At 39.1% G+C, this 25,353-nt stretch overlaps 1 protein-coding gene across 8 annotated transcripts in view; it reads right to left on the reverse strand.

Moving 5' to 3' along the window:
- The window catches only part of NPNT (nephronectin), a 76,479-nt gene that overhangs the window by 20,691 nt on the left and 30,435 nt on the right, over positions 1–25,353 (reverse strand). For 5 of the 8 annotated variants that reach the window (XM_040237522.1, XM_040237523.1, XM_040237517.1 and 2 more), the window contains 7 exons: positions 19,142–19,234; positions 14,848–14,940; positions 9,622–9,741; positions 8,217–8,336; positions 6,249–6,383; positions 5,817–5,939; positions 4,057–4,446 (listed from right to left, as the gene is read on the reverse strand). In XM_040237522.1, coding sequence (XP_040093456.1) covers positions 4,057–4,446; positions 5,817–5,939; positions 6,249–6,383; positions 8,217–8,336; positions 9,622–9,741; positions 14,848–14,940; positions 19,142–19,234 — 1,074 coding nt within the window. The remainder of the gene's footprint in view (positions 1–4,056; positions 4,447–5,816; positions 5,940–6,248; positions 6,384–8,216; positions 8,337–9,621; positions 9,742–14,847; positions 14,941–19,141; positions 19,235–25,353) is intronic. The other 3 variants (XM_040237520.1, XM_040237519.1, XM_040237524.1) reach the window with 1 other exon arrangement.

The raw sequence follows: 25,353 nt of genomic DNA on the forward strand, positions 1-25,353 counted from the left end.
CTTATATACCTCTTCAAGAGATTCACAATGACCACTAGCATTTTGAAAAGTCCTATACTTAACAATCCTATTTAAGTTGATTAAACCTGCAGGTTTACTCAGTTGCTCAGTCATGTCCGACTCTTTGTGACCCCATGGACTGTAGCCCACCAGGCTCCTCTGTCCATGGGTTTTCCCAGGCAAGAATACTGGAGTGGGCTGTCATGCCCTCCTCCAGGGGATCCTCCCAACCCAGGGATGAACCTGACTCTCCCGTGTCTTCTGCACTGGCAGGCAGATTCTTCACCACTGAGTCGCCCAGGAAGCCCTGACTAAACACAGGACCTCTCAAATTTATTCAACCTCAGAACTTTTTTAGGTATACACTTGCCTAATATCCCAGAAAACTAATGTTCTATGAAAGACTTTGAAAAGCATCGGTCTGTCCCATTAGTGGAGGAACAAGAATTTAATGCTGTATCACTTTGAAAGTGAAAGTGTTAGTCACTCAGTCCTGTCTGGCTCTTTGTGACCCCATAGAGGAGCTCACCAGGCTCCTCTGTCCATGGGATTCTCCAGGCAAGAATACTGGAGTGGGTTGCCATTTCCTTCTCCAGGGGATCTTCCCAACCCAGGGATCAAACTCAAGTCTCCTGCATTCCAAGCAGACTCTTTACCATCTGAGCCACCAGGGAAGCCCATCAGGTAACTTTAGTGTTGCTTAAAACATGTTAGCGCTAGTCCTACAAATATATCTGATTATAATTCTGTTCACACAATCTGAAAAACCCAGGGTTCTTCACGTTGAAATTATTTTAAAAACATATGCTTAATATTCCATATCATACATAAAAGTTATTATCACATATTATTTAAATGCTCCCCATCAGAGTCATTCCTATAAAATCAACAATCTTTTACATTTCACAGTATTTAAAAGTTCACAAACATTTTTACTTGTATTATGTTTGATCCCTGAAGCACTCTATGAGAATGTTAACCACCACTGCCATTTAACAGATGAAAACATTCAGGTAAAAAACACAGTAATCTGTCCAAAGTCACTGAACTCATATATAATAGAGGTGAGAATCAAAACCATATCTTCTGATTCAATGTATTCTATCCTCAACAGTAGCTAAAAACTTTTCATTTTCATATGCCTCAGTATTATATTCTTTTCCAATGTCTTTTGACTGTTTCTCAAAATCATGCTTAAAAATTCAGAAGTATGTTAGATTTAGTTTTCCAGAGAATGTTTTATTTTAATAGCTACATTAAGCTTCATCAACCTAAGAGAAAGATCATAAGTCTGAAATAAAATAGATTATTTGGGGATAGACTATAAGAATCAATAGTCTATTGAATAGTGGAGAAATAGTTGCATCCAATATAAAAATCCATTTCACTTCATTCAACAAATATTTCTGAGAGCCTATTCTGTCCCAGGCATTGTATGACCCAACTCAGGGGAAAACAAGTGCTGATAGATACCTGCCCATGAATCTGCACTGTAACGTACCTGGCAGGGGAACCTTAGCACTATTTCAGTTCAACACCATTTATTCATTGGATATTTTCTTCATTTCTGGCAAAATAATTTCTTGCTGTTCTTGTTCAGTCACTAAGTTATGTCTGACTCTGTAGCCTCATAGATCGCAGCACATCAGGCCTCCCTGTCCCTATCTCCTGGAGTTTACCCAAGTTCATAATTTCTTAAGCCATCCTTACTCTCCACTGGTCTGAGAACAGACTTTGGCTCTCCTCATTTCATGAATTTTCAGTTGACGTTAGTTACAGCCACTGTTGGGCAGTCTCCAAATAGCCCCTTACTTTGATTGTATTTTTCTTTACATTGAAAGATATATATTTTTAATGAAGAGGTTGTTAAACAGAACTTTTCTTTATAATATGAATTAAAATCTTAGAACCACTCCCTTACTTGGAATATATGCTCTAGTCTCCAGACAGCAAATTAAGAAGCTTCCAAAATATCCTCATCCATGCTAATTTAACCAGCAGCTATGACTGAAGATGAACTGAGAGTGGAATTTAATTTTTGGCAGGAGTATCCCAAAGCAGCCATGCTATCTGCCGCATCCAACAGCCTTGGCATGGGATCAAGGTAATTCTTTCTGAGGGCAAGTCTTTAAGATCACACTCTCTTAGAATGAGTGCTCTCAAACATCAATGGAGCCCTGCATCTCCCCAGTTTTATCCTGCTAAATCCTAGGGGTGAACATCAATGTTATTTTTAAATTCATATGTGTGTTGGTATAGAGAGGAATAATGGGAAGAAAGAGACTTAAAAAAAAAAAACCACATTAAAAGGCTCAAAAAGAGGTTTGAACAAAGCAAATTTTGTTCTAGTAATAAGGGGACAACCTCTTCCCCCCTTTCAAAACTTCTTTACCTACAGCCTCTATCTCCAATGACACCCATCAAAAATCTGGAATCTTGAATGCAACCTGATTCCTGTATAGATCTAACCACCAGTTTACAGTAAAGACAAGGGGTAGTTGGCCAGTTTTTCTCATCAGTCCTTGGCTCAACCTGCCAATTTGCTGGTAGTTTATTGCATATGCTATGCTGCTTCCTGCCCTTGTGCCTCTGTTGTGCCCGCGAACCATGCCTCCCTTTTTTTAATCCCCTTTGCCCCATTTCACTCAAGAAGCCTCCCCATTCCCCAAGCTGTCCCTGGCCAGTTAGGTACCCCTCTTCCCTACTTCCACTTCTCTCCCACTAAGTACTACAGTTATCTTTGGGGCAACTGTCTTTTCCATCAGAGTATATGCTTTTCTGTTTTACCTTCATAAGCCCAGTGCCTAATACAGGGCCTGGCATTCTAAAATGTACTGAAAATGTTTACTGGTTGAATGAATGAACACTTAGATTAAAAGTTAAATGGTATGTGCTATGTTAAGCTCCCCATCTCTGAAAGTTTTCAAGTAAATCTAGGTTAGGAGAATTCTCATACTGAATCGAAGCTATGATCTACTTATTCTTTCCTTTTCCACTCACACTCTTAGTTGCCCAATTGACAGACTTTCATATAGCTCTTTATAATACGTAACAATAGGGATATATGACTTATACTATGTATAACTTGTTTTTATTCAAGACATGGCCTGTGGCTAACACAAAAGACCACAAACAGCCAAAGCAATCCTGAGAAAGAAGAACAAGGTGGTAGGCACACACTTCCTGACTTTAAGCTATCCTAGAAAGATACAATCATCAATCAGTATGGTACTGGCATAAAAACAGACATTTAGACCAAAGGAACAAAATCAGGAGCTCAAAAATAAACCCAAGCACATAAGGTCAAATAACATTTGACAAGGGACCCAAGAATACTTAATGGAGAAAATTCAGTCTCTTTATAAATGGTGCTGGGAAAAGTGGATAATAACAGGTAAAAGAATGAATCTAGACCCTTATACTACTCACAAAAATTAGCTTGAAATGAATTCAAGACTTGAACAAAAGACCTGAAACCACAAAACTCCTAGAAGAAAACAGGAAGAAAGTTCCTCAACATGGGTCTTGGCAATGATTTCCTTTGATGGGACCTAAAGTACAAGCAAGAAAATAATAAACAGGATGACATCAAACTAGAAAGCTGCTGCACAGCAAAAGAAACCATCCAGAGTGAAAAGACAGCCTATGGAATGAGGAAAAATATTTGAAAATCATATATCTGGCAAGGGGTTAGTATCTAAAATATACAGGAAACTCATATAACCTCATAGCAAAAAAAAAACCCCACCAATAATTCAATTAAAAAATGGGCAAAAGACCTGGGTTTGATCTCTGGATTAGGAAGACCCCCTGGAGGAGGGCATGGCAACCCACTCCAGTATTCCTGCCTGGAGAATCCCCATGGACAGAGGAGCCTGGTGGGCTACAGTCCAGGGAGTCACAAAGAGTGGGACACAACTGAGCAACTAAGCACAGCACAGTATAAGTCAAACCATCAGGCTGACGTCCTTAAACTTCTACAATGCTGAATGTCAATTACATCTCAAAAGAACTGGAGGAAAAATCCCCCCAAATGTGGCAACATTTGTGACTTACTGAACACATCTCCTCGAGGTTTCTGAGGATCCGTGTGTATCCTGTTGTCAACTGTAATCTCTCTTGGAGATGTGGTGGCAACTGGTGCTACGGTTGTCAGGCTGGTGGTTGGTTGTTCTGGGGTTGTTGCTGGTGGAGGTGTTCTGAGTTCTGTGGGTGGGGGTGGAGGTGGTGTAGGCTCTGGCATTGGCTTTGGTGTAGGCCTTGCTGTTGGCTTAGAAGTGGGCCTGTCGGTAATGACAGGAGGTATGTATGGTGTCTTCAGAGGCCACCTAGTACTTCTGACATCAGGAATCCAATTACTGTGTCCTCCATCGCCCTTTGAGATGGTACCATTTCCCTTTGGTACATGAATAGGACCTGAAGGTTCAATCATTACTCTTGGAATATCTAGAAGAGTAAATATATTTTAATTAGTGCATAACCATCTCTCCTTGAAAAGAAAGATATCGACTTGTAAGAAACAAACACATCAAAATACCTCATGCCAATGAGGCTTACTTTTTACATTTAGAATATTCCCCTAATGTAAGTCACTCTCTTTAAAAAAAAAAAAAGCAAATACTAGTGTGTATATATAATATATACATATATATACTCAAACACATATCACATAAACATATCTGGTGGATCTATACAAGAATTATATTGTTTCTATAGTGAAATGTATCGAAACACAGTTTTAAGTATTTGTAAAATAGAAAGAAACAAGAATCAATGAGACTTTAATGCAGAGATATTCTAAAATTTTAAAGTATGAGAAATGTATATTTAGAGTCAATGTTAAATGTCCCCATGGTACATGTATATTAGCAATATCAAATCGTGTTTAGAATTGTCTAAAGACTAATACTTTTCTCTTCCACACTTTATATAAATTCAATTCACACAAACACATTCTCACTAAATGCTCTATTTGTTTTATATTTGGTTTTCCTTCCCCTTTATTAATTTATACAATTGCTTTTTAGAAAAATGTCCAGAGATCATGAAGATCATTTGTGGAAACTTTGTCCTTGATTGTATTCACCAAAAGGAATTAATATTTAATCTTCCTGGAATGATCTACTCCAGACTGGGAGTATAACTACATGACCCTTCAAAAATCCTTTAATCCTGATTTTATGCCCCATGATCTTCAGTAAATATTTTACTACAGAAATTTGTAATTTATCTATTGCTGCATGAAATGTATGCTAAATTGTGGCCTTTGGTTTGTGAAACTTTCATCTTGGAGGGTATTTTTTTCCGTGTTTATCTACTAACATAGCCATACTACAAACAGAACGTATAAAGTTTTAAAAAGCAAAACAGTTCTGAACAGAGAGAAAATAAATACAGAAATGCTTTTTTAATAGCAGAATTGGAGGCATAAACCAGCGGAACAAAAATGTACAAAATATTCAGATTATCCCATCATTATAGTCTAATGATAATGACAAACATACATTTATTTCTGATTGTAACAAAATCAAATTCTCAGGAAGGGCTCTAAAATGCCTTACCAGCTAAAGAGAAGCTATTGAGAGAGTTTAGTCAAGGAACTGAATGCTTTTAAGATTAGAGTCTATCATTGAGTCTTTAATTTTTTAAAACACCTGAGCAAGTGATTTTATTTGTGGAAATCAAAGACTAGTTTTACTAGCTATGAAAAATGATATTTGATAATTAATCTTGTTCCTTATCTTCTCTAGCAATGGCCTTTGTGTAACCTGGTACTTCCTGCTGGAATTCAGAGCTGGGAGAGAAGCATGACTCACACACACAATTCAGTCCATCGCCCTGGTATCCGTCTCTACATTTACACTTGTAGGACCCATGTACGTTGTAACATCGCGCAAAGCTGCTGCACTGATACTGCCCAAGGGAGCATTCATCTATATCTGCATCAGGAAGTAGGAAAAGAAGAAGTTTATTTGGGAGATAAATACAGTGACTCACAAAAAATACATAGTTTCAAAAAAAAAAAAAAAGCTTCTTTTTTGCAATATGAAGGTTCACATAAAATCGCAGATAAAGGGAAGAAATAAAGTACATTTGCATCCAGAAGTACCAGGGTTTGAATTTCATGTCTGCTTAATTTAATTGCCAGTAACCTCCTGTGCCCTTGACTGCCCAGTCACCATCATAATTAAGAGCTCTTTCCGCTCCACAGGAAAAAACAACACACTGCAATGGCTGGGGCCTATTACCGTGACATTGGTATTTGCCTCCTATGTACATGAGGTCGAAGCCTTTATGACATTTGCAGATGTAACTCCCAAAAGTGTTCACACACTGCCTGTATCTGGGGCAGGAGGCTCTTCCAGTAGCACATTCATCAATGTCTAGAAACAGAAGCAAAGTGCATTTTAGGAAGAGCAACAGCATGTTCAGGTGGAGTAGATTTTAAAATAAACAATTATCTGCAAACGGTTGCCTGACGTAGTGGCTCATCATCATTATGTTGCCCTGGCAGGCAACATAAATTCTGTATCTCCAAATTTCAATTCATCCTTCCAACCCAAGCTGTCCTCTTGTACCACATCACAGGATGCACTACACCTGTATCCCCTGCTAGCTTGAACTAAAAACGTGAGTCATCCTTGACAGCCCTATTTCCCTTAAGCTCCAAATCATCGATCCCAGCTGTTTGTTTCTCTGGCAAATTCTGTGAACTCATTTACTCTGCTCATCACCTACTGCTATGTCTTTAGTCCAAGCTCTCCCAGGATAGACTATTATAGGAGCCTCCAAACTGGCCTTTCCTCTGCCAATCTTACCCCTCCAAAGCATTCCCACTCAACTGCCAACAGATGATTTTATTAAGTCATAAGAGGGCTTCCCTGGTAGCTCAGATGGTAAAGAATTCACCTGCAATGAGGGAGACCTGGGTTTGATCTCCTGGAGAAGGGAATGTCTACCCACTCCAGTATTCTTGCCTGAAGAATTCCATGGACAGAGGAGCCTGGCAGGCTACAGTCCATGGGGTCACAAAGTCAGACATGACTGAGCGACTTTCACTCTCAAGACCTAAGAAGGGATTGTTTCCAAGCTCAAAACTCTCAACTGTTTCTATTTACTTTCTGAATCCATTCCTCATTCCTCACCATGTCTTTGGCGACCCTGTAATAAACAGTCCTCACCTCCCTCACCAGTTGTATCTTAAGCCACCACCCCTCATACTGTGTACTTAAGGGTATGGTCTTCTTTCTTTCCAGACCTCAAAGAAGTCAGCCTCTCTTTCACTCCAGTGCTCTTTAACACGTTCACCTGCTTGGCTGATTCTTCACATGGCCAGCGGTCCAGGTCTGACTCTATGGCTATCTTGACCATTATTTTCTAAAACAGATCCTTTCTGTTTTTCCCTCTCTTAGTACCTCATATTAACAGTTGGTATTGTTTGTAATTTCACTGGCTATTTTTTTCTTTTCTGTCTCTCCCATTAAAATATCGGTTTTGTAAGGATTAAAATCTGGTCTGCTTTGTCCATTACTCTACATCCTAGCACTTAACTGTGTTTGGAATACAGAAAGTACTCAATAAATATCTCTCAAGTCCCCAAACACCTCCACTCACTCAGTGCTTACTCCATGCAAGGTACTACAAGTTTAGCTTACTAGATGCTAAGCTCTTTGCATCCATGATCTCATTCAGTCCTCACAAGGGTTCCATGTGGCATTACTCCCATTTTAAAAATGAGAAGACTCAAGCTCAAAGAAAAGAAATCTCTTACCTAAGGTTACATATCAAGTCTATGGCAGAGCCAGGTTTGAAATCAAAGCCCACACACTCTTATCTTTACTGCCTTCCTAATTTACAGGGGGAAAAATCAAATCCTTGAGTGCAGGACAGGCAGCCTGCCCTGTCTACCCGCTCAGCTTCAACGCTCACTGCCTCTTATGTCTTAGATACTGAGCTCTTCTTGTTCCCTGAACACCGCGCCCCTCTAAACTTCAGGGCCTTGGCACATGTGGTTTCCTCCGGCTGCACCTTCCTCCCGCCCCTCACAAGGTTTTCAGAGAGAGAGGCGGTCCCCCTGTGAGACGTGGGACATCCTCTCAAGGGCAACTAGTTACCTGATGTTATTGAACTGCCCTTTTCCTGTCCCTCCACCACATTTCATTTTCTTCCTTCCCCTCAAGAGGCTGCGGACAGAGATGCCTGGTCTTACAACTCACCCACACAGGTCCTCCCATCAGGAGCCAGCTGGAGGCCAGGAGAGGGGCACTTGCACCGAATTTGACCTTTGACAACATCACAGCCATACTGACAGTTTGCCATGGAGCACGTCAGGGCGCCTGGAAAGACAGGGACTGTCTGCCTCGAGACACAGAGAGCACGCCTGCTACCTAAGACAGCTATGTTTCCTACTTATCCTGAAATCAGTGACGCTGAATCAACAATGAAGACAAAACCAGCTTACTTCTCCAACAATGTAAAAGAAAAGTCAAAAATAGGAAGGAGATCTCTTCCCTCAGAGATGATTAAGAAGTGAACCAGTTCTGTTAGTATCTGGGGAAGATCCTTAATGCATCTGAAGAACTAAAAGACAAATGTAAAACTTAGAAAAAGTATATGGAACTTTTTCCAGTGGCCAAGCCAAATAGAAAATTGAGGTTATTTTTCCAGATCACTCATATTAAGTGCTGGTCTTAGCTAAAACATCCAAGTAAGTGTCTCAACCATCCCTTAAATGTCTCCAGGTACAGCACATTTCCCAGTGAGTTGTACAAGGATAGAGGAGTCTAGCATCCCTCCCACTTGTTCATAAGCATGAACTTGCCTCACTGCAAAAAGTTCCATGCTAAATATGAAATAATAAATAAAATTAGCTAACCTTTTTATTTTATAAAATGCAATCCAATTAGAGATAGCTGATACCTATTGATAATTAACTGATCTAGCTGATAGTTCAGTAAAAATAAAATTCAAGTCATTAACTATTAGATATCCTATAACCACAACCTCAATTCAACATTCAGCCTGCAGAGAATTTTAGACTATTGTCCATTTATAAAACACATCCAAATAATAGCAGGAAACACCATCCATTTCTTTCTTACAAAGACATACGTGAAATCTACTTTTAAGTTATTATAAGCAGTTTTTTTCATTTGAACTATGCTTTTTCAAGAAAAAAGCCATAACGTAGCCTTCAGACTATTATAAAAAAATGTAAAACTGAAGTGAGTGGTTTATACTCAATAACCAGGCTGGGTGGATTCCCTACCAGCCAACAGTTTACTGTCCAGCCTTATGGAGAGCACAACAGTCCTCAAATGGTCACCGAAGTTCTTTTTCTACATGGAACAGTTCTAAAACCAGATGGAAGACGGGGAAAATGTGCTAGGAATAACATCAGAAGACCATTTTCAAATTAATTTGACATTGGCACCCATGGTAAAAGAATGCTAGACATCTACAGTGGGCAGCTCTTCTGGTTTTCCATTCCTCAGGCACACATACAAACGCGCTCACATCCTGCTTGGGAGGAGGCTTAGGAGGCCACTTTCACACACTTGCAGGGCACAGCGTGCAGTCAAGCCCAGAGCACTTATAAAGCAGTTAAGATTCTTGACATACTTGAGCAGGACCCATCCGGCAGAAGCATGTATCCGTTGAGACAGTAGCACTTGTAGCTGCCATAAGTGTTCATGCACCTGTGCTTGCAGGGCCGCGGCTTCAGGCCACACTCGTTTAGGTCTGCAAAGAACGAGGTGGAAGCAGAAAGATGACAAAACCTCGACACCACTGCGAACCACTGAAAATGTTTCTCTGTGCTGAAGAATGAAGGGAAAAAGTCAATCAAGCTACAGTAACCAGCCATAAACATGAGATTGTTTGCTCACAGTGTCTTCATTTTAATGTGGTTACACTAGAGCCGTGAAGAGTCTGCTATCAAAGGTGACCAGAAGCCTTATAACGATGGAAGGCTGTGTGAACTTCTGGGACTTAAATAATCTCACATGTGTGATCTCTGTTTACAGAGGACAGTTGGGGGGATTCTCCTCACTGACACATACATGGCTTATCATCCCTAGAAAGAGCAGTGTACACACCATCCGTCTGACTTCAACATCCTCAAAACATCTGGGGTTACACTACTAGATTCACTCCGGCCTACGTGATCTTCCTACTTCAATTTCTTGTCTCTGTTTAAAGAAGATACTGTGTGAACCTATCTTAGTTTATAGAAAGCATAGAAAGTGTAAAATATTAGACTGCTTTGACCTTCCCAAAGAAAGGCCATTTTTTTTTTGAGAGTAGAAGCTCAATGAATTAGAGTGATCACTGTTGAGATTCCTCTTATTCATAGTCTATAAATTGATCTCAGATTAAAGAAGCTTCAGTCTCCTACTATAGTAAAGCATGCGAGTCACAAAATAAACTTAAAAAAAGACCCTCCAACATTATTTTCATTCATTCTGCAGTTAGGAAGGCCATATAGAAATACAAATGGACAATACATAATAGACTATCATCCTGTATTTTAGGTTTACTGGTTTAAATATCAATACGAAGGGAGTTAATGAACTTCACGTGAGACTTTTCCAACCCAAGTTGAACACTGCCTCAAGTGAAAATAAATCTCATGACAAACATACACTGGAACACTAATGCCCCAAATACAGATTTCGTTAAAAAGAAATATGGCGTGTTTATTTTGCCAGGACTGCCAGCAAAGGCACCTGGTTAGCCTAATTTAATTATCTATTAATTCATGTCATCAAATTGGAAATATAGCTAGTTACAAGTTGTTTTCAAATCTAACTAAATTTAAATCTGACCTGCTCATTTATTAAAAATCTATACATTTTTATATACTTAATGTAACCAAGTACATTGTTTTATAAAACCATCAAATAGTTATTTCATATAAAAATTTTAAAATTGTTTTACCAACTTGCCGACTTCGTCTATTTTCTAACCTTAACACAACGGTAAGCAGATCCCCAGCTGGGCGAAGCCTGGGGAGGTTACATAAATAAACCAGATACCTTCATCGTCTCCTATGCTTTATTTTTAAACTTCATACACTCTTGCCCAGTCAAGGATATTCAAAACAGAATCATAATTAAAATTTCCTCAAAGAAACTGCTTTGCAAATTATAATATCAACAAAAATTTGATTTTCCCCCCTCTGTTAAAATGAGTAAAATTTTTAAATCAAAGAGAAAAGACAGAGAAAGAAATTCATTCCACTTCTTATATTCTTCTACCTTGTTTCTCAATATTTATTAAAAATTAGAGTCAAGCAATCCTTTCTCATGTTCTAAGAGTTAATTACAATGCCTAATGTGTCCCTGCAGATTCACACCTGGCCTTGATAAATCCCTGACTGATACTAGGAGAAGGGGACGACAGAGGATGAGAGGGCTGGATGGCATCACCGACTCGATGGACACGAGTTTGAATGAACTCCGGGAGCTGGTGATGGACAGGGAGGCCTGGTGTGCTGCGATTCATAGGGTCGCAGAGCCGGGCACGACTGAGTGAGTGAACTGAACTGAACTGACTGATATTATAATGAATAGTATTTAAATCTGAATACATTCAGAGAAAGGCTTTGTGTTTTAAATATTCCTCTGTACTAAGTAGGAACAGAATAGAACAACAAAGAATAGAGTAAGACTGAATTCTATACCTCAAGGGAAGCATACTGATGGATATAAAAGATGTCAATTAAGAACCCTGAAAAAGTATCAGAAAATTCTGGGGGTTCCTGATGGGATTGGTTAGATGTTTATAGCACCAGGCAGCTTGTATACAAGGCGTATTTCTGCCAGTGGAAATGTCTGCGAACACTAGGGCCATGAACTAAAGCTGAAGCCCAGCTGAGGCCACTCCAGTCTTGGTGGATTAAGTGCCCCTGAGGATGTCCAGGGGAGTCTTTGCAACTCAGACTGGGATTGCTGGTGGTCTTTAATCAAATTTACCTTTCCCTTCCCATAAGAAAAAACACCTAGGGGTTAAGAAGCATAAAACTGAAAGGAAATGAAAAATCAGTACGATATCATAATTCCAATAAAAAAGACCCAAATAAACCTGAGAATCACCTATGAAATGATATGGAAAATGAAATAAACATGCAGTATTCAGGGGGGCAAATATGGAGACACGTGTTGGCTATTTTACTATTATTAAATTGACACATAAGCATCCAAATAGGCTGAAAGCAATTTGAGAAAGCTGTACTCTAACAGCTGGTGACAGGCTGGGTGACACCCCCTGACAGCTGGCCGGTGTCCATGTCCTCAGTGACTGCCACCATTGCCCCATCTGCCATACGCAAGTCTCCTAAAAATTTCCCACTGACCCTTACAAAACCACTGCAGAAATGATGAAATAGAATTCCACAATTATCCATGATTTTCAGTATTTACCAAATATTAGAACTCTAAGGCAGGGCGCTTCAACAGATTAAAAGCATCTGGTGTCCTGTGATGAACTTCCTTTTCCTCAATATTCTTTAGAGTTTCTAGTCTATGATTACTATCTTGTACTTTATTTCTGCCTGCAATGCAGGAGACTCAGGTTCAATCCCTGGGTTGGGAAGATTCCCTGGAGAAGTAAACGGCTACCCCCTCTAGTATTCTTGCCTGGGTAATGCCATGGACAGAGGAGCCTGACGGGCTAGAGTCCACGGGGTCACAAAGAGTAGGATACGACTGAGGGACTAATACCTTATTTTCTTATTGACCTTATAAAATTGAGTTGATGTTTCCTGCTTCCAAAATCTCTAGCATAATGGCCCTTGTAACATTTTTATGACTATCAAATTAAGTCAGAAATTCGAAAATGACACTTCCAATTTATAGGAAAGGCTCCTACAATAACGAGCAGATTATAAAGAACAAGTAAATTCCCCTTGATCTAACTTTCTCAGATCACTCTTAGAAGTTGACGAAAGAATGTAGGAAAGAAAAGTTGTGTCTTTGTTTTAAATTTACTTAAATTTTGCTCTTTCTCTAGAAGTTTGAATGTTATAATGTAATATACTTCATCAGGGAAATCTATTATAAGAAAATGAATGACTTCTCTCATGTACCTATCTTATCACATCAAGGACAGAACTTTACAATTAAACCACTTACATTCAAATACTCATATTGCTATACATACAATCCTTAAGGAGTGTCTATTACCGTCAGGAGTATATTTAAGCAAGTGGGTGAATTCAGGAGCTTGGATTGGGGTGGGGGCGGGAAGCAGGAAGGAGCTGGTCCAGGACAAAAATGCAAGCTGGGTAGCATTATAATTACACTTCAGGAAGAAAAAAGAATCAGAAATTTTATTAGCATGCAGACACTGAAAATTAGCTTGAAAATCTGGAAGAGGTTCATTGAGTTAAATAATGCCATGGATTTTTAAGGAATATCATCTTTCATTCATTTAATATAATTTGGACATTTTTCTTCCTTTGAGGCTTAAACTATGCAATGCCTCAGAAGTCTAATAAGCTTTTGCATTTTGTCTGACTCAAGCGGAGGTCACAGGCAAACAGATCTCAGTATGTCAACTGGCATAACTCTTACCCCTTAAATTTTCAATGATTCTGAAACTCATCCTCTTGCCCAAATTTCTTGATCTAAATCAAGTTCCCTATGAGCACAGGCAGTAATTAATAATTTAAATGAATTTAATTCAGTCATTCTAAGTTCCTAAATTTATGAGTGAGGAAAAAAAGTCTTTCAGAAATACTGTAAAGTTATACTGCCATTTAATTTTTCTGCAAAACTCTCCAGCCTAACGAAGACATTAATATTTTGGGTGTTTCTATTCTCACACCAGCCCTGCAGATGACCAGAACAGGAATTACTCTCCTATTATTAATTGGTATGCTCAGATTTTGCTCACAACTGTAGAGCTACTTGGGACTTCCAAGGTGGTGCTAGTGGTAAAGAATCCGCCTGCCAAGACTGGAGATGCAAGAGACACGGGTCCAATCGCTGGGTCAGGAAGATCCTCTGGAGTGGGAAATGGCAGCCCCCTCCAATATCCTTGCCTGGGGAATTTTGTGGACAGGGGAGCCTGGAGGGCTACAGTCCATGGGATTGCAAAGAGTCAGACACGACTGAGCACGATGACAGAGCCTCTTAAGGCCTGCGCGGGAACCAGAGCTCAGACTTTCTAATATCACAAGCATTTGTGTAATGAAGTTGCTCAGTCACGTCCGACTCTGCGACCCCATGGACTGTAGCCTACCAGGCTCCTCAGTCCATGGAATTTTCTAGGCAAGAGTACTGGAGTGGGTTGCCAGTTCCTTCTCCAGGGGATCTTCCCAACCCAAGGATTGAACCCAGGTCTCCCATATTGCAGGCAGACGCTTTACCATCTGAGCCACCAGGGAAGCTGGTTCACCAAAAGAGGGAAGCTCACATATGGTCTGATTTCCAGGTGACCTAAAACTCTACACCCCAAATGTGGTCATGGGGAAGAGGACTTGCACACTTCTAAAATCTACTCAGCAGAAGTTCATCAAAACCCCCAACTCAGGTGCTGTGGAATTCCTGACTTCGCCTACACAGAAGCTACTTGGTTATCTGATTCTCTGAGAAAACGTTTGAAACTCAGAAGAGAAGAAAGGCCACGGGTACTTGAGGCAGGGAAAGGACAGCAGAGGCGCCAGGCTTTTAGGAGCGCAGAGAATCGGCACCAGCTGACAGTTCCTGCCACTTGCTTCACATGCTCAGGACACGGAGGGCTGGGCGCTCCTGCGGGAGCCTTCAGGACACAGGCAAGAAGTGAAACACAGCAGGAAGCCGTGCAGGTGGGAGGCGCAGGCCACCTGAGACAACGCGCGCTCACCCCTTGAAGGCAAACTGGTGGCTGGATGATCCGGGGGCTGCAAAAGAGGCTGTTCACTGCCTTGGTCAAGAGGAGTTGGGTAGAGGTGTTCATCTTCACACCAGGAAGAAGGTAATAAGAGTCAACTTTGAACTGATGTCATTTTAGCCCTAAAAATCTTTGTAAGTATATATTAAACAATTACATAAAGTTGGTGGAGTTCAAAAAGAATGTTTCAGATACTTTACAAAAATAAGTTTCTAGTTCTTCTGGCTTCTCTTTTTCAGTTTTAATTTCTGTGTTTCTTAAAATTTATCACTGCTATCTTGCTTCCGAAGAACACACAAACATTATCAGTTAACAATCCACATCTTCATATCAACTTTTTTAAGCAGACACAAAAAAGAGATGGTCATTTTAAAAATGATTTTAGTCATCAACAAAGAGAAAATTCAAAGATTATACAAAAAGTGACTATAATCAACCTGCTCTGTTTAGGTACATCTAGATCTTAAATGACCAACTTAATATCTTTTCCTATATTAGTATGTTGTACAACAGTTTAAAACCTTACATAATCATGCATAAACTTATGATCTGCATAAAGATCTCATTTAAATAAGTAACATGATAGATTATTTATGTATTCATTCAGGTGTAAGAACTAATGTCACATTTAGGTCATAAGAAACCCTGCCCAGATACAGATGGATTGAGATATCAGGGGTTGGGGAAAAAAAAGAATATACATTAGAAGCTTTCTGCAAAAAAAAAAAAAAAAATGGTGTTGGCATTATTAGCTTACCAAAATATTATGAGTACGTCCCAAAGTAGGCAATCACATCCTGTTTCAAGACTATCACATTATTAACAGCCAGTTAAATTTACAAATTAAATCAATATTGGTTTCTGGGGTTGAAACCATACATCATTCAAAAAATAAAGCCTTAAGAAACTACCTTAATCTTAGTGTTAAAGCACTCCAACTATTGTGCTAAGGAAGGCAATCAATTTAGACCTCATTAGCTTACCACAGTTTACTGTTTGGTTCCCTGGTACAAGATACCGATTCTTTTCTTTGGATAAGGAATTCAACATTTGAAACAAAAACCATGCGAAGAGATTAATAACTGATATTTATGAACTGTTTCTTCTGAAATTATTATACTGTAAAGCATGCTGTAAATTCAGCAGGATATCTTTCATTCCTGAAAATATGCAATGATATGATACATTACATGCCCCAAATAATTCTCTAATGGGAAAGTTATGACAAACACTATTATCTATAATAGTATCCTTTTTTGGCTGAGGAGAAAGGGGATTTGTATGGGTACAGAGGCTCAAGGTGGGTGGGGGGCAGTAATCTTCATGAATAAAATTACCAGAGAAAGTAAGCTGGAAAAAAAAAAAAAAATTCTTGCCAGAGTTCAGATTAGAATGAATATGGTCAGCCCATGCCTACGATTTTCTATGTGATCTGGCTATGGCAAATCCAGAGAGTGACCCAGAGGGAAGCACAAGCCATGACCAGCAGATTCACACTAATCTTGTACCAAGGCTTCTAAATTAAGCCAGTTCCAAAGTGGGCCTGCCCTGCTCTTCTGCTCTCTGGCAGCTCTGAAAGCACTCGTTAAGTGCTTGTCATCTATTCGAGCTGTTCACTCAGCTGTTCAAGCAAGTCTCCAGGGGTGAGTTCTTAAAGTACACAGCTAGTAACACAATTTTTAGTGGATATAATTTTTGCCTTATACCCCAACCCTACTTTTAATCAAATGCTAATTTCCAGTTCTGTGGAGATTTATTTCAAGTCTAACTCTTCTTACCATTTCTTTCCTCAAGAAAAAAGAAACCAGGGAATTCCCTGGTGGTCTCCTAGTTAGGATTCTGTGTTTCCATTGCAAGAGGTATGGGTTTGATCCCTGGGCAGGGAACTAAGATCCTATATGCCCTATGGTGTGGCCAAAAAATAAACAAAAACACCCTGGGTTTAAAAAAAAAAAAAAAGAAACCTGCTTGATTTCTCATATCTCCGAGGCATGTTTTCCATTTTATTAAAATGTATGGTCTGGATAAAATCAGTCTAAGTTAATTTGTTATATAGCAGACATAGACACTTAGTTCTAATATTTAACAACATTTCTGGGGCTCTCTGGCCTCTACCTGGATCACTGTGGCGGCCTCTCTGACCCTGACAAACAGTCAAAGGATACAAAGAATAAAGAGCTATACCAAACAACTCCGGGAAACTCTTCCTATGGTGTTAGGACCAAGAACCATGATGTTAAACAGTCACTAAGCAAATATTTCATGTGCACTTATCATGTGCAAATCATTTTGATAAAAATTTTCAGGAACCAAGAAATCAGAGGGACCCCACAAATGGTTCCTGCTCTCAAAGAATGTAACTTCCCACAATTGCTTATATGGTAAGAAAGGAAAAGAGAGAGATGATCAAAACACATAGGTTTACTGTAGACTCAAGTTTTATATTCAGGATTTAACTTGAAATTACATTTTCAGTGGGGCTCACTATTTTTGCAGATGTAAAGTCCCATTTTGCCACTGATAAAATCCTCTTCCCCCCAACTATATTTAGTTTGGGAAGGCAAGATTTCAACTCGGTATATTTCAATTTTTCTTGAGAGAAACAGGTATTATTGCAGAGAAAGGTATACAGTCAACTAGTTTTCTGAAAATCAGAGATACCCAGAGATGGATCCGTGTTCCAATGATAGTTTTAGTGTCTATGAATCATATTAAAGTTGACGTAGCTCCTGCAAATAAATTTAAATGAATTTCTCCACAACCTCAACAGTGGCTTCTTTTAATAATCTTTGTATACATTCCTGGCATGAGGACAACGTTTCATGGTGCTAACATATTAATGAAACCTGCAATGCTTTATGTTCAGCACTTTAAAAAAAGAAGCATGCTGGCACTCTAAGATGAACACTGACAACTCAATAATCAGAACTGAACATGCTGCTACTTGAGAACTTACACTGGAGAAGAAAAATTAAATGGGTTTTTAAAATCAAATGGATTTAAAAACATGTCATATTTCACTAACATGGATTTCATCTGGTAGTTCAGGAACAATTACCCATACTTTCAAATTTCAGTGTGCCTGATTCTTGTCACAACTATGTCTATAAATCACAAGTTTACGTGATACACTTCAAGGAACGTCAGATACTGAAGAACAAGACTATTTCAACAAGATCATTTCTGTATCAGATGAGGTCAACTAAGTATCTATGGGACAGTTAGACCCTATACAAACTGTTTCATTTGACATTTAAAATGCTAGGAAATATTACTTTAAGGAATAAATGAAAACTTTTACTCTTTTTATCCTTGAATCTTTCTAGTGAAATCGAACCCTATCTTTTCTTTACATCTGTTTTTAGCTCTGAATGGTAGAAAGGTTTTGGTTGAAATTAATTAAACAGACAAGCCTTGTCAGCCTTGTAATGCAGCGAGTCAGAGGATCATATTTCCAGTGTTTTCTCCATCCAAAACTACACTGGTAGAAAGAACATGAGTTATATAGACAACAGCTCTAAGTTGACATAGATCTTTTACCAACTAATTTTGTGACCTTGGACAAAACACTGAGTATATATGATGTCTCGTCAAGAGGAAAATACGATTTATAGCTTAATTATAATAAATAACATTCTACCTCCTAATGCTGTTGTAGTGATATAAACAGGTAATACATGCAAAATACCTTAGCACCACAAAGACTACATAAAGATCTGCTTTTATAAGCAACTGACACCAAATTAAAAATAACTTGTTAGGTTAATCAAAATCTTGATTTCTCAGAGGAACCTTACAAAGTGGTCAAAAGTTGAAGGAAACTGAATCACAAAGATCAAAGAGCTCAGAGTTGGAAGGGACCTCAAAATTTCAAGCCAAACCTCCTACCTGACTTTGAGTATTAAAGTGTTTTCATCTCACAGAGATCCAAGGAGGCTAACAGTTTGCTGAAGTTTTCCAAATAGATAGTGGAAGGCCAAGGAGGAGCAGACGTAAGGCTTCTACTGATGCTGTCATTTTCTTCTTCAAAATGCATTTTCATTATTAATAGTGAATGAAAGGATGAAATTCTTTACCTGTCCCACAATTAAGTAGATTTAACAAGCTTTATCATTATTAGATTTTTATCTTTCAGCGAAATGACATCTCATATGTTTGGGGACAATGGTCATGGAAAAGTGGTCTGCATGAGAACTTAAGTTTCTATATCAGGGCAGAGCAGAGAGGGTTTATGAATGACTGTTTACTTTGCACAGGGTTTCCCTACCTTGATTGCAGGTCTTCCCGGCATATCCAGGATGACACTTGCACTTGTTTGGCCCGACACATTCACCATGTTTGCACTGTGGCTGGCACACAGCTGTGGAAAGAGGGTATCACGCGTTATTTCTAGTTCAGCAGCACGTCAACCATGTAGAATCTATGTCATGTACCAGTTCGATAATCAAAGAAAAAACTAAGAACTTACAACAGAGTGAGCAGTAAGCACTGTCTAGACTACACACATGTATTTTGTGTGCGTGTGTGTGTATTGCTTGGGGCTGGAAATTTTGCTAAACTTGAGGACAATACTCAAATAACCAAAAAAAGAAGAAAAACTGGAAAACTATATACAAATACAACTGATTTTTGTCAATGGTTATCACTTTACAGTAACCTGCACCCATAATTTCAAAATGATTTTCTCAAATATGCTTCAAAACATAGTTCTCAATCCAAAGATATTAGTTAAAAATGAACCCCTAAATTTCCAATTAAATAACAAATATTTTATTGGAAATGATATTTCCAAGTATAAAATGGTTCAATATGAATTAGAAACTAAAACTCAGTATTTTAGAAACTTCAACTTCAGTATACTTCTGTCATTTTGCCCTTCCTTAACCTTAAGTTACATCATAATTACTCATCAATCTATAATAGGCTTCCTATAGCTTATCACAGAAAAGAGAAAGTTTCATTTTACATTGCCGATCTTCTATCAGCTGAGTTTGTCATCGTTCAAGACCCTAAAACACTATAAACCATCAATCAAATTTTTCATAGTCTTCAATTCCTGCCAAGATACTGATAAGAATTTATTCTGTTTATACAGTAATTCTCAGCTGTGGATATTTTGCTGTCTATGGGGCACTTAGCACAAATGAAGACATTTTCTATAGTCACACTGGGAAGAGGGTACCACTAGCATCTGGTGAGTATATAGTGATGCTGCTAAACATCCTTCAGTGCTCAGGTAACTCCCCATAACAAAAATTATCCAGCTCAAAATGTGATGGTGCCAGACCAAGAAATCTTGCTCTATACCAAATCTGTATATGGTGCTACACCAGATATTAAAATAGATGCAAAATCATTGTATAGTGTGGTCACTGGTCTCAAAGAGCTTACTCTCGACACAAAGACAAAGCAATCATGTTTTTAATTCAAGGCAACATTTATGAGCAAAAATGGTGGCACACGTGGGATTTGTGAAGAATCATCACACATCCACATAGAGTTGTACAGAAAGCCTAGAAGAAGAGGTCTTGAGGTGGATCTTGAAGCCAGGTAGACAGAGAAGACAGTGGACCATCCAAGGTATGCAGATTTATACAGCAAAATGGGCCTCATTGATTCAGAGGAGGCTTATCAAGCCAAAGAGATGGGCAAACACTAGGGGAAGAATAAGAGGTAGACAATCATAGGTGAGTGGTACCAGACCATGATGTTCCCTCAATTCCAGTCTGAGGAATACACACTTTGTCTACAAGAAGTGACCACTTCATCATTATCTTTAGGAGAATTACCTGATAAAAATAACCTGGGAATATTAGCATGGTGATGATATGCAGGATGGACTGGAGTCTGACATGCAGATAAAATGATCTGTGTTTGTTGACAGGAAGAAATGGGCTTCACTAACTCCTGAGGGACGAGCAAATAAGTCTTGAAGACCAGGAGGAGAGGGGTCAACAGTGACCCCGTGTCTCCTGTACCTGGCACCTACTCCCTGCCATATCAGCCCACACTTTTCTCCATCCTGGGAGATGCTCCCATTTTTGGACAATTCTCAAACATCATCTCCTTCAAAGCACTAACACTCCTATGGAACTGTTGTGCATTTTATCTTTGGTGTTTTCCTCATTTGACTCACCAACCCTCCCCTTGCTGAGCACACACCACAGGTTTGTTTGCCAATCTTACTTTTAGACCTTTCCTGCCTGTGTTACTCACCCCAAGTGAATCCTTACTGCTGCTCTATAGGTATTTGATGTAAAATCTTGCAGAAAGAAATGATGAGCAGAGAGTCAAGTATAAGTGGTAGAGAAATGCACTGGGGAAATTCATAAAACTGATTTTAGGTATGGCATGACATTCAACAGAAAGCAGTGAGAAGAAATGAACTGTCTAGGAGGTCCTTCCAACATTATGCTTCAGTCAACTGTATACCTAGTAGATGGTTTATATGCAGTTTTAAAAAGAAGTCCCAGAAATAAGCCATCCTTTATGTAAATTCCAGGCCCAATCAAGAAATGCAAGTTAAAACATTTTCTTTTAATTTTAAAGGAAAGATGTTCCATAAATCTTAACAATTATATATTAATATAACCTGAATTGTTATCACAGATGCATCCCAAGTGCCATATTGAAAAGAAAAATTAGTAAATCAACTAGACTGGAATAAATTTTTAAAAAAGAAGAAGGGGGGAAAAAAGTAAACACCTCAAAATAATTAAATGCAAGTCAAGGTAAAAACCTCCCCAAATAACTGGATTTTGAAAATATCTCTAAAACATGAAAAAGAAATTTAGAAAGTAGCCCATGAAAAGGTTTATCAAACAGTTACATATGAGGCACCCAGGCTGTGCTGCCTTTTGCCCCACTGACCAGCCTGAAGTCCATCCATTTATGGTATTTTCAGGTGCTTTTCAGAAATAAAGGTGTTTATTGTCCCCCTTCCTTTTTCCTTGTTTGTTCTGAGTGGAGTGCCCTAATCTCGGGCACATCAAATGCCCTTGTTCCAAGAGGCCCAGACTGTTAATGTTTCCTACATGTTTAGGGAGCCATATTTCAAACAAAATGCTATTTACACTTCTACCTAACAGGCTATTCACAGAAGTAACCAACAACCTATTAAATAGACTAAGATACTCACAATGCTGATGTGTGTGTATATATATATATATATTTGCCTTACAAAAAGAACACCCTTATTGCACAAAAAGACTTTCTCCTATTATCCTGCTAGCATGAGGTCTGCAATGGAATTCAATACACATATACTAAATATTGAGTAGATGCAATTATTCTACTAGGCAAGTGAGGGGGAAGAGGGAATCACATAGGATATGAAAACCAACTTTGAAATTTTACTATGTTGGCTGAAAGTTAACAAGAGCTGTGACAGATGAGATGAAGGAATGGGGAGGGGCAGAGGGTAACCGTGGCTGTAGTCCTAGAAAGCCTTCCTGCAGGAAATGTGATCTGAGCAACACCTGAGAGGTAAGAAGCAGAGGCAGTTGAGATGGGGGACAAAGCCCTTCAGAATCAGATGAGGGAAGGACAATAAAGGGCATTCTCAGGGAGCACCAAGGCTCTGTGGAGCCATACAGTGTAAAGCCATACAGCGCTTAGAACAGCAGATGGGAGCAAAAGATGGGTTGGTGTAAGTCATAAAAGGCACTGGTGGCAGAAACTGCTAGGTTGTTACTAATATTTGTTTTTCCCTTCTTCTTTAAAATAGAGTGGCTTTTTTTTCCCCTCTGAGTAGGCAATGAGTTCATTGTTTAGTCGATGTCATGTCTGACTCTTTCACGACCCCATGGACTATAGCCCACCAGGCGCCTCTGTCCATGGGATTCTCCAGGCAAGAATACTGGAGTGGGTTGCCATTCCCTTCTCCAGGGGATCTTACTGACCCAGGCAGGGATCAAACATGCGTCTCTTGCTCTCCCGCTCTGGCAAGCAGATTCTTTACCACTGAGCCACCAGGGAAGTCCTAAGTAACCAGTTGAAAGTGAAGTCGCTCAGTCGTGTCCGACTCTTCGCGACCCCATGGACTGTAGCCTACCAGGCTCCTCTGTCCATGGGATTTTCCAGGCAATAGTACTGGAGTGGGGTGCCATTGCCTTCTCCAGGGGATCTTCCTGACCAAGGGATCGAACCCAGGTTTCCCACACTGTAATGAGTAACCCATAACAAGTAATGAGTTAGCAATAGACAATTATATTCTCTATCCTCCCTGACATATTTGGGTAGTCAAGTGACTCATTCTGGTCAGCAGAAGTTATTGGGTGCAGCTTTTGGAACTTGAAAGCTACTTAAAAAGGTGACTGATTAGTATATCCTCTGTCTTCTTGCCTGGAATATAGAAGTCATGGCTGAACTACAATGGCTACTTTGTGATTATGGGATGAATCTTGAGAATGGGAAAGAGGCTGAACTAGAAGTCATAATATTAACCCTAAATGGCCATTCTAGCCTTTTAGGACACTGTGGCAGTGTTACTTGCAGCCAACTACAATTACAATACAGTATAATTACGAGTAATACCTGACTATCCTGGAGCACAAGGCTGTGGAATCTGGACTTACTCTATGTTTACCATCAAGCCAGCAGATGCTGGATACACACTAAGGACAGAACTGTTATGACTGAATCTTAATAATGAAACACAACTTGTCAAGTTATCTTAAACCTACACTATCATATACTTTAGAAGTATCTAAAGAACTTCACTGCTACATCTAAAAATTAGATGAGAAAACACAGATCCACCTTGAGATTAGAGAAAAATGATTCCCAACTTCTGTGTAAACAGACCCAACTTCTGACAACCCATTTCACTATAATGTGAGTTCTCAGTGGTCAGCACACACCAACCTTCGCAACTTACTGTGAATAGTAAGTCAAGGAAAAAAAAATAAGCGGACTTTTTTTTTTAGCAGTCTATTTCAGAATGATCTTCTCAAAACAACAAAAATAGATGAGACCCTGACTTGTAGGAAACAATGTGTCTGCTGTTGCTAAAGGTTAAGCAGAAATCAGCACTGTTTCGCTGAGCTTCCTGTGGATCAGGGACAAGAAGTCTGGGCCACGTGTGGTCCATGGAGGACCACTGGCATCCACATATGATTTAGCAGCTCAAGAAACCAAATTCAGGTGAGGATCACAGGTAGTCAGTGAATGACAGATTCTTTTCCCTGCAAAATCAGATGTTGGAATTAAGGTCAAATGGGCATATCACACTCAAAATTTACTCTGTAACATTCCTACAACACAATCTCCAAAGTGCCCTTAAAATAACCCCTAAACCATTACTTGAACTAAAGAAACAAGTCTCAACTGGCAAAGCAAACATAGTTCTTTAATGGCACATGTTCCTGTTTGACTGCAATCTAAGATTTTCCTCTTAAAAATTCATCCTAACTGATGTAACTGGGGTCCTGAGAGTTGGCCAATGTTTTCTGACACTAAGTTAGACAATGTTATCAAATAAGATAGGGGAAATTAAACTCCCACATCAGTTCTATATAATATCTTATGTAATCTAATCACAGTTGGGAATCAAATGCCAACATTTGTTTAAAAAAAAAAAAAAAAAAAGAACATCCTGAGTTGCCCAAGCAGATGTTGGCTCTGGAGAGTGGCAAGGGAAAAGCCAACTCAACCTCAGGTGTTGTTGTAACTTGAGAAGTACTTTCTTAACGTAAATAAGATCATCTTCTGAACCTTAAAAATCACTTGCAATCTTCCTATTCTATATCATGTTGTAACTTGAGAAGTATTTCCTTAATGTAGATAAGATTGTCTTTCAAATCCTAAGAATCACTTGTAATTTTTGCAGTCTCCATTCTTTTGCTATTCAGAAATGGCACCATTAAAAGCAGAACAAAGAAACTGCTCTCCAGGGTGAGTGATTTGAAAACAACAATGACATAAAGTATTCAAGAGCAGGGCAGAAGGATGATGGATACAAAACTGGGACATTTCCTAGAGTCCTCATGACACCTAACAAGCTTCACAGAACTCAGATATGGATACACTCATTTTAAGGAAAGAGGAATATAAAATGAGGAGTATCTTTTTCAAAGAGCAACTGGCCTTGGAAGAGAGAGAGTTGCTAAAAGAGGCATTAAGCAAGCCATTGCTGTATTAATGGGAGCTGGAAGGAATGGAGGCAGAATGTTAAAGGGCTCCACCAAAAAGGGCCTTGAGCTTCCTATATCATAGGTACCACAAACCCACAGAGAAGAATCCTACAGATCCCAAGATCTCCAGAGGAAAACAACTCTCCAGCCTCCTAATATCCTGTATTCTAGTGTTGAATATCCTATTTTCAAATCTGTCGTAAAAACTGGAGGAAAAGTGCCTCTGATTGTTCTCATTATAAAAAAAAAAAAAAAACCTATCTGTTAAACGATCTCATGAATACAGAACGCAAAACCACTTTAAATGACTGATTAAATTTACCCTCACAATATCCATATAAGGCAA

Source organism: Oryx dammah, unplaced genomic scaffold (assembly GCF_014754425.2).
Source record: "Oryx dammah isolate SB20612 unplaced genomic scaffold, SCBI_Odam_1.1 HiC_scaffold_3, whole genome shotgun sequence".
NCBI lineage: Eukaryota > Metazoa > Chordata > Mammalia > Artiodactyla > Bovidae > Oryx > Oryx dammah.